At 35.4% G+C, this 10,581-nt stretch overlaps 1 protein-coding gene across 1 annotated transcript; it reads right to left on the bottom strand.

Annotated features, from left to right (window-relative positions):
* Nucleotides 3,160-9,288, bottom strand: LOC105157029 (RINT1-like protein MAG2). The gene is made up of 4 exons (XM_011073324.2): nt 8,842-9,288; nt 8,664-8,750; nt 6,662-6,765; nt 3,160-5,860 (listed from the first exon to the last, which is right to left on the bottom strand). The coding sequence occupies exons 1-4, from the start codon at nt 9,152-9,154 to the stop codon at nt 3,944-3,946; spliced, it is 2,421 nt and encodes an 806-aa protein (XP_011071626.1). The 5' UTR covers nt 9,155-9,288; the 3' UTR covers nt 3,160-3,943.

Here is a 10,581-nt window from a genome sequence, read left to right as displayed (position 1 = left end):
CGTAAAGATTCCAAGCCAATAAGCATAGAAGAAGATTTAAGTCAAATTGAAATGTTTGAGCAAGGTACTTTTTATTTTTTCTTTTGCTTTGTTTTATATTAAATTCTATATACTTTTATTTATATTAATCTCAATCTTTTTTTTGTTTGTTTTCATATAGAGCTGACAAAATTGGGAGTCGATTCAACCATAATTGATATTTGATTGGACTACTTTGGAGTTTGGACTATTTTAGATCTAGTACTTCACATGTAATTGTAAATTGATGATTAGAATGTAATGACTTGATGGATTATTTTCACCTCCCCGACCCCGTCGGGTCCCCGACTAACCGGGTACCCGCCCTACTCGGGTTCGGGGTCGGGTAGTGTTATACACTATCCGACAAGTCGGGTACCCGACCCGACAAACCCGAACCCGAGGAACCCGACCCGACGCCCACCCCTATGATCTATGATCTATTTATACAAATCATCCATGTATTTTGTGTAATTACAAAAATCACTCCAGACAGTCAAAAAGTATGAATAATTTATGTAATGATATCAACGTTTTCTAAATAGTATATATGTAGTTTTTTAAAAAATTGGGATGATCTGCATAAATAACGTCGACGATTCTGATGATGCATAATTTTTCAAAAGACGGGAGTGGTTTATATAGAGAGACTATAGATCAAAAAGATGTAAATATAATTATTTCTTACTTAATTGCCTATTAAATGGTTTTAAAAATTTCTTCATTAACTTGAGAATGAGGTTAATAACTTTAAATTTATTTTGCATAATCAATTATGAAATTGTGAAAATAAACATTTTAAATATCCCTATTTCTAAAATTAATTAGTTTAAAATCATTGTACAATTAATTATAAAATTATGAATACGTCCAATAATTACGTGCAGTAATTTGTATTAATGTTTTTTTTCACATTATGAAATTTATTATGACATTGTGAAGAATAGTATATATTAATTAGTTAAGTACAAGTAATATAATGAGCAATCCACAGCTATAAATTATTTACGACTCTTATTTATTATTAGGGAGTTTCAATCTTAAAAACAGTGGATGCATTCGAATTTATTAATGTCAATTAGTCTTATTATAAAATACAAAGCCTCTCCATATTCGAAATACTTTCTATTTAAAAAATCCTATAATATCTTCTATTCTATTTAATATACAGTATATAAACTTTTATTTTAAATAAAATAAAGAATAGATTACAAAGCGCTTCCTTCAGATTTGTTTTAATTACAAATACCTTCTCGTTGTTTGAAAATTTACAAATATCTCCCTGAAATTACAAATATCCTAACAAATACCCCTACTATGAACTTTAATAAGAAGGTATTTATAATTTTACAAGAATATTTGTATTTCTTTTAAATAACAAAAGAGTAGCTATAATTATAATAAACTTCATGAGAACTCGCTGTATTTTAGTCTTCCTAACTAAACCAAATTAAACTCTATGTTGAAGATTTCCACATACTATTTGAAGGGATAGGTGTAGGTTTTAAACTTTAGGTACAACTACCAATATATATATATATATATATATATGGGAGTGTTTGGAAAAAAAAATATTTTTTAAAAAAGCATTTATTGAAGAAAAAATTGAAAGTTGCAGCTGAATAAAAAAATAGTGTGTTTATAAGAAATAAATAAAAACTAAATTGGAAGTGTCTAAAAAATAAATACTTGTTGGAAAAACCTAATTAGTGAAAGATACTTTTGTCCAAATATGATTAGATTTTTAGGGTTTTATGAGAGAAAAAATGCTTAAAAGCAACTTTATTCAAAGCATTTATAAGCAATTGAGTGACTTATAAATTTTTTTTTATAAAATATTAAATGCAGAAACACGCATCTCAAACCCTTCAAAATTGTTGCTCATCCAAACAACACCCATAGTAATAAACTTGGATGAAAAATGTTATATGCATAAAATTAAAATACCTTTATTTATTCATAATATATCCACATCTTAACCAATTAACTCTCAATATTATTTTATTTCGTCAATTCTGACCAATTATTTATTTATTTCTAATTCTTTGTTATTAATTGAACAAAAAGTATAATAATAAAATTTTAAACTATACACACGTACCAATCACATCTCGGATGTTAATATAAATTTATTTTTTTAAATATTATTTTTGCACTCATCGAGTTTGCCCGACTGCTCGGGATATATGAATAGTTGGTGGGAGAAATAAGAAGATAGAGGGGCTGGCCCTAAATCTTTGAATGTGTTGTAAATGCTCACATGGCTTCCTAATTAAATTTAATTTCACTTGCCCCACTGCCTACTCAATTTAGGGCTTGTGGAAAATGTGGTTCTAAGAAGTTATTGTTGGTACCAAATAATTATATATAAAATAATAATTTTTTGATCTTATTAAAACTAAATAATATGAATGTGGATCAGTGGGATGCTAACAATTGGATCTTGGCTCCATTCACCAACCGATGAAGCTGTCCCCTTAATTTTCGGTGAGGTCTCATGTATCCTCTCACATTTTGCTTTCTATATGACACAGTTTCAAGCTTGTACCACTGCATAACAGCAATACACTAGTGACAAGGACTTCCATTCTTGGACTTAGCAGGTTTTGCAATATGTCACATGCACTACTACTACTTATCTTGATTTCGACTGTTTGGGCGAGCTTTTAAGCTTTTCAAAATAACTTATACGATATTTGAGAGTTTCTAAGATGTTAAAAAGTGTTTGGTAAACTTTTTTAATGAGATGTCGGCAGCTTATAAGCTTACTTAGAAAAAGTAAGGAGTTTCAAAATATTAACAAACTCCAACTCACTACTAACATACAAACTCCATGATCTTATTTTATCCAAATACTTCTAAAAGCTTATTCTTTTTAAATAAGATCTAATATATTATAAGTTCTAAAATCATTTTATAAGATGAGCTTAGACAATGTTTTTGAATCAGCTCAGCCGAATAACTTTTATTGAAAGCTTTTTATATTCTATCTTTCTGATTCAAGAACTAGGAGTTCAAACTCTGAATTCCATGGTAGAGTGTAAATTCAAGATGGAGATAAGACTATTTCTCTGTTTCAGAACTGTATTGGCTGCAGAATTTCGACTTACAAGAATAAAGAGTTTGACCAATTGATACAGATTGAGCGCAACGAACAAAACGGACAACAGCATAAATTGTAATCGTGTATTTTCAATCTGGTTTCTATATTTTGCTGATATGTGCAATGAGAAGGTGCAGTTAAGACGTTCAAAAACAAAGGAATAAACATTGACAAAACGATAAAATGCAGTTTGAAGGGCAGTTACCTCGTACTGTAACAGTAGTTCTGGCAGCGGATCATCCCCCAGCGAATATGATATTTGATTCTGATCATTCTTCCCGTGATAAAGAAAGCCGGCTGCATGCTGCAGGTTATTATCCCTGTATTGTCACTCTATGCACGAATCAGAGAGATGAAGTTTCGTTCAAAGGATTCTCGAGGAAAATTACAACAAAGCTTAGACGGCTAACTTGTTTCAAGAGACTGTATTGCTAAGAAACTTGTACGTCATAAACCAGAAAATTTCAGTAAAGAAATTATTTCTCATCCATTTTTCACTTGATCTGGACTCGAAATCCTAGTAAGTCCAAAACCCATCTCTCTTGCCCTACACTAAATCCTTAAAGACACGTGATATCAATAGTCATCAGTAGGTTTTTCTTTTGAAAATAAAGCATGTCATTTTTCATTTTTGCTCAGAAAAATGATTTTCATGAAAGAACTGTCCATCTAATCACAGCTCGTATCTGCCTCTTCATCCCCAAGAAGAGTTAGTCGAAAGGAGGCCAAGGAACACAAACTAGGCTGCCGAGATGCACCATAACTTGAATGAAGTCCTTGAATATTTGAAGTTTGTAAAAGAACATAGTATCTGCTGTACCTTCAACTGGTGAACAATCTGTTCTTCATAATCTTTTCTACCTCAGCAGAAGTTAAATGCCTAATACCATTCTCTTTTAACCATCTTTCATCTGCAATCAAAGTATTTTTCAACTGTTTTTTTGCTGTTTTCAACAACTTCAGACCCTCATTGACTTTCGGGAAGAAACCTTCAGGTCTGAAACACCAAGCTCCAAATGCCCCGAACAGAAGAGTCAAATCATTATGAAGCCTCTCGACACCCCCATCGTGAAACTTAGCGTTGCTCATCAGTATATTAGAGAAAATCAATTTATCTATCCCAGCAGCCAAACTTCTCCACACCCGAGTAAAGTCCATTTTGTTCAACCCTTCTTCCATTACTGACAGTTTTCCCTGCAAATAATCCATAGCTTCTATAAAAGATCGGGACAAAGTCAAGGCTTCTTCATTCTTTTCCTGCCATTGCTTTTTGTTCTTTATATAATCCCGGCAAAGTGCATCAAACCCCCTTAAGACAACAGTGGATAACTTCTCAATCCATTCAGTTCTGAATTCCTCCAGCTTCTTGATTTCTTCATGGAAAATACCATTATCTGATGCTTCTATGGAAGTTTTGCTTGTATCACTATGATCATCTGCTATTTCAAATTCACTAGATTGGTTCAGTCCCATTTCCAGAAAGAATACATCCTCGCCATATTCTTTTAAAACAGATTCAAAATAGTGAGCAGCATTAACAGACTTGGCAACTTTAGTTAGAGCATCATCATCTGTCAGCGCAGTCAGTCCTTCAGCTTCTTGACACCTTTGCCGCAAACGATCCAAAAATTTGTTTATCATAGGTATGCATGTGAATTTCATAAACCTTGACCTCAATGATATGCTGGGAAGTGATCGACAACGATCAATGACAGAAGAAAGACATCGAACAACAGCACTTGTAATCAGTGGAGATTTGTTCTCTTCCTGACCAGACACAAGAGAAGCTCTATGGCCTTCACTCATCCAATTTCTCTCATCTTCCATTTGAGGGTTTAATTTATGGAGTATATCACTAAGTTCGATTTCAGCCCACAAATCAAGCCAGTCAGGTCTATCACAAAACACAGTCATTGAAGACATATTCTGCATGGTGCCATCTTCCTGGACGGAAAGAACAACTCCTGAGTGTGCTGCCAGAGATTGAACTCGCTTATCAAATGCAATCATCAAGTCTACAAGATGTAGCCAGGATATCCTCGCCTGTGTTTGGATCCCAGTATCACTCTCTTCTTCAAGCTGACTGACGTATCTGGGAAATATTTCTTTTGCCAGGTAGGTTGATAGGGAAGATACCATTGCCGAGATCCATTCTTCTCTGCAACTGTAACCAGATACCATTGCTTCATCAACAAGTGGTTGCAATAAATCGTCCATAGAGTCAACATAGTCTCGAGTGATCTTATAGACAAGTGCAAAAATGTACTCCGGCTTCTCAATCCACTTTGAGAAGTGGCGCTGAGATGCAATAGATATAGGATTCACAAGCTCTTCGATAACCCAAAGCGGTTGATGAAGAGCGACATCCTTATAATGCCCCTCAAGTTGGCGAGATTTTCTTTTTCTCTGCAATTCCTGGAGTCCACATAATGCAAGAAAACTTTCACAGTACTGGAGTTTCAAGTCTCCTTCCATTGTGAAAAGAGGATTTTGCACATCAGTCGATCCTTTTGTATATGGATTTGATGAGCTTATGGTTGACAGCGGTGGTGGCCAGCCAAGGGAAGCAAGAAGGGCCCTATGATCAGCAATAGCTTGAGGCCTTAGAATGGCCAAGGCTCTGTCAATTCTATGATCAACAGCTGAAACAAGTCGAGTCCACCGAGGATGTGTCTTTGTAACTGAAGAAAGCACATCTTCTGTTAATTTAAGAGCTTTTAGAGCAACTACACGCATATCCTGCGAAGTGGAAAGAAACCAAAAACATAAATCTACTGTTAAGACCCACAATTTGTACAGACCTTTACCCACATAGAAGCTCTGATTTTTTTCCATTTTTATTTAGGCATTATAACTTTGGGTTAAATACCCCTGTAAGACAAGAAATGAGCCAAAAACTTGCCTGAATCAAACAATGTGAGATAATCTCTTCATGCTTTTAAGTAAGGCACAAGCCATCTCCCAGCCCAAATTTAGTAAGGGTTAGTTTTTAAATGTCTAAAATACTCTTAGCCATTTCAAATTTTTTCAAATCAATTTATATTTGTGCTTTTTATCTTCTATTTTTTCTCTTCATCTTCTTCACCAAAAAAATCCCCCTATCCACCCCACAACTCTAGTCAAATGCCCACCCCTCATCAACCTACTACCACCAAGAACATCTCAAACGGGATGAAGATCAACTTATTCTAAGAAAACAGAGAGAAGAGTATCAAATAACGTCTAAATAATTTTGCACATATTTAATAAATGTCAAGAGAGAGTATAAACTAAGGCTTACACGTTCCCTATAAATCATGTTTGAGTAAAGCACAACTTCATTTCCATACGTTGGGATGGTACTTAGTTTTATCAATAGGTGACAAGGCATTAACCTCCAGATTTGAGTGTTAGAAAAGAACCTTCCTTTTTCTATATACAACGACAATCAACAAATTAGGTAAAAGATACTTGGCTTGAAATCTAAGGCAAATTTTAATCAGATTGGCAATTCAATTGTTCAATGGAACTTAAGCAAACACACTCTTTGAGTGTACTCACTTCTAAATTGTTTGTCGACGGATGCCTCCTCAATGTTCTATTCATAGTTGAAGATACAGCGTCTTCAACGTCACCAACCAATGTGTCGAGCTTCAATGCCGTCTCTGAGAGTAATAAAGAATTTGGTTACTACCAAAAACAAGAGGCAAGAAAAGAAATCATCAATTTCCAGGTTAGCATTTTAGTAGATTTTTCCTTGCATGATTGCATTGATAACTGTTAAGAGAAACCCACTCTCTGTATGAAACCATGACAATTGTACTATGGTATAAAATCTATCATGCAAGTCTCAGCATAATATCTTTCCTCAATAAAGACAGAATGATGAGGATATAAAAGAACAGCAGAAACAAACGGATTGCACATATGATGTGTGCATCAAAAAACTTGCATAGAAGCTGATTGTATAGTATTGTGAATTCTTGATCTGAAAACTTTTCATCGAGATATATTGCACTTGCAGTGAAGCAGCATTCATGCACCACAGTCCTTGGATTCAACATGGCAGGACACTGCTTTGTGAAATATCATACATTAATAGCAATTTATCAACTTCTGCAGTCTCTAATAACTGTAAACAGACCACCCACACTGCCATGGTCCTACTTCAGAAAACTTCAGCCAACTAACGCTGTCTTTACAAGACAGAGCCTAGGGGGTTCTATGCTATCAAGTACCAGGATGAACACATAATATATATTTCCAACTTCCACCAAAGACTGAGATTACTACTACAGCAACAATACACACGCACCTACCGATAAACTTTTTAATTTTGCACAAAATGCAAAAGCATGTAGAGAACCAATCAATTCATTAAATAGAGTTTTAGGACTAATTCATCAGCTTCACGGAGAAGGTCTTTCCCCCGTCTAAAATGTCACCCAAGGAACCATTATAAAAGTAAAGGTCAGAAGTAGTTCTAAAAAGAGACAAATAACAGATGTTTCAACATCTGATGCTCCTTCTCTATGTAATTCCCCTGTAAATAGGTCCTTTAAACAAAACTGCATTCTCTACGCACTAGTAAAACTGGATTGATAAGAAAAGGCATCTTAATAAGCATTTCTTTTGTATATGTTTTTTAGGAAAAGCCCTTGCAAAACAAATCAATGTTGATTGTTTCTAACCATAATGCCAGAAATCGACCAGCCACTGATTTTTAATTTGCTTTTGAACATCATTTACTCCGTATTGACAACATCCTATGTCCCAAAACTTTACAAACTTGTAGACAGTCAAACTAGCCTTGGAACAACTGTACACTAGGGAGAATTCTCAAATTCTTTGACAACGGTCGAGCATACAACTGACGATGGTTGATCGATCTCTAGAAAAGGTTTGATTATCATAAGGCATGTACAGACATTGCCCAACTCCGCTGGAAAGTGCATCCCAAATTCACTTTTTTCGCTACTTTGAAACCGGCTGCTAAAAAACCTCCCTAGTGGTCAGTTAACACAGAATATAAAAAACACACATACACATATGCATAAATGTATATATGTAACTATTTCACATGAATGGCGTACAAAAAATCCAAGTATTTAGTTCATTTTATACAAAGAAATGCAACCAGGAGAAGGCCAAATAAGAACTCACAGAATACTCATTGTGTCAAAGTAGAATAACTAATCACAATATCCTCCAATGGCTTGAATTCTATGTTTCTCTGTTCATCTCTGAAAAACTAAGCTTACTAGTCCAAGAAAAATAGATAGAGCACTCATCTTCCTAAAATTCTATCTTCAACTCAGTATTCTCTAGAACAGTTAAACTAGCATTTCCAACAGATTGCAACATGATAAAAATAAATTAGCCAAACTTCAACACATACATACCCTAAAGTAATTCTCATACTACATAAATATTCCTCAGCCAACATCTTTACAAGTTCCAGTTCCACAGAAACCAATTATGCAATAAATATAATAATACTGATTATAATAATAATAATTACAAAACAACTTACAGAAAAAGATAACAAAAACAAAAAACTCACCTGCATAATTTCTCACCGTCTCAACTCTGCCCACTTCCTTGGCCAATGCCTGTAACTCCTCGCCCATCCCTCTCCTCGATCCTTCATCTACATACCCACAAGCAAAGACGCGCAAAATCAATAGCCTTCAAACAAAACTGAAATTAAAAAAATAAAAAATTTCCGAATTTAGACACACCTGATGAAGGGTGAGCGGAGGAGCGGCGGAGGTCGTCCAATTGATCATGGACACTGGAGAAGAGAGATCCGACCCGATTCGAGTGGGACGCGTGCCGGGTCAAGTGAGATTGGAGCTCTCCGTTGAGTTCGGAAAGTGTTCGATCAAGGGCATCGGACTGGACTTGGAGCTCCGAGAGTAAACTCGGGGCTCCGTCGAGGTCTTCTCTTGAGCTTAGCTTGGAGTTGATAAAATATAGGGCGTGGGAAGAGAGCGATGTGTAGGGTGGTAAGGGTCGGGTCACCGGATCATCCTTGGGTCGGGCCATCCCCATTGACGATCGGAGAGAATGAAGAAAGAATTGGGTGGAAGGGAAAGGAACGGAGCGGGCCGAGCGGCTTTTGTTATTGCAATTTGGTCCCCAATTTAATCATTAATAAGCAATAAGGCACACCACAGTTCTGCACATTCTGTTCACGTGAAAGCAAATAAATACTATAAGTACATGTTATTTTTATAAGGGTAAATCACATTTTATTATACGAACTACGCTCGTTTTTACTTTTCGGTATTAAATTTTTTTTGTCTCAATTTATCCTCTCAATTTCACAAATTTTACATTTAGCCATATATAATAGTCTTCTTATCGAGTTTTCTGCTTGAAAAACATCGCATGTTATGCATATATGAAAAATAGCGCATCACATAATCCTTAAACATCACATGTGCACTGCATGTAATATTTTTTTGATAAAAAAAATAATTAAAAAATAGTTATAAATGATAAAGTGTAAAATTTTGTAAAAATGAGATGGTAAGTTGATGCAAAAAAAAATTTAAATGCCAAAATATAAAAACAGTAATAGTTTAAATGGCAATTTGTAATTAACACTTTTTATAAATTAAATATCATCATAAACATTCATATTCAAGCAGGGACTTGACTTATTTGGGGATTTGTTCGGTCTTCGAGCCAGCGCCCAAAAGAGTAACTTTATTATCTCACAGTCAGCTATGGGGATTCGAGATTTGCTTATTGACCAACTCTACTTCCAAGAGAGACTTCTGCCAATGAAGTATTTGGGACTTTCTCTTATCTCATCACGGCTCACTATTTTGAATTGCCGACCCTTTCTGTTAAAACTGGATCAGCGCATTAAAGGATGGGAGGGTACATCTTTATCTTATGCAGGACGAGTACAAATTATTAAATCTGTTCTTAGTGCCCTTAGTATCTATTTGGCGTCCGCTTTTATTCTACCCAAAGGCATCATTCGAGAGATAGAAAAACGATTGAGGACTTTCTTATGGAAGGGATCATCTGCTCGAAGGTATGCAAAGGTGGCATGGGATTGCGTATGTCGTCCTATTGATGAAGGTGGTCAAGGGATTCAAGATATTACTACTCTTAACCGCGCACTTATGGGACTCAAATTTTGGCAGATTATCCGCGGCAGCCGAGCTTCTATTTGGGTTGATTGGATATATCATACACGCCTGATAAAGGTTAATATCTGGATGGTCTCTGAGCGAGGGGGTTCTTGGGGTTGGAGGAAACTCTTACGCTTACGGCCACTTCTCCGGCCTTTTATTCATTATTTCATAGGGGATGGAACTACTTTTTTGCTATGGCACGATCCTTGGCATGATCTTGGTCCAGCAGTTTCCACAGGGCCCTCAACTTACAAATACTATGGAGACGGACAAGGTTGCGGTTTTCCTTTTGGATGGATAATGGTGTTGGCCCTCTATCACGACACT

Source organism: Sesamum indicum, linkage group LG3 (genome assembly GCF_000512975.1).
Source record: "Sesamum indicum cultivar Zhongzhi No. 13 linkage group LG3, S_indicum_v1.0, whole genome shotgun sequence".
Classification (NCBI taxonomy): domain Eukaryota; kingdom Viridiplantae; phylum Streptophyta; class Magnoliopsida; order Lamiales; family Pedaliaceae; genus Sesamum; species Sesamum indicum.
This window is presented reverse-complemented; position numbering and strand designations above follow the sequence as displayed.

Coding starts and splice junctions, on each gene's coding strand:
- LOC105157029 (XM_011073324.2), bottom strand. CDS start 9,154: ATGGGGATGGCCCGACCCAAGGATGATCCGGTGACCCGACCCTTACCA. Junction 6,766..8,663: donor GACGGTGAGAAATTATGCAG/GTGAGTTTTTTG, acceptor TATTACTCTCAG/AGACGGCATTGAAGCTCGAC. Junction 5,861..6,661: donor CGTCGACAAACAATTTAGAA/GTGAGTACACTC, acceptor TCCACTTCGCAG/GATATGCGTGTAGTTGCTCT.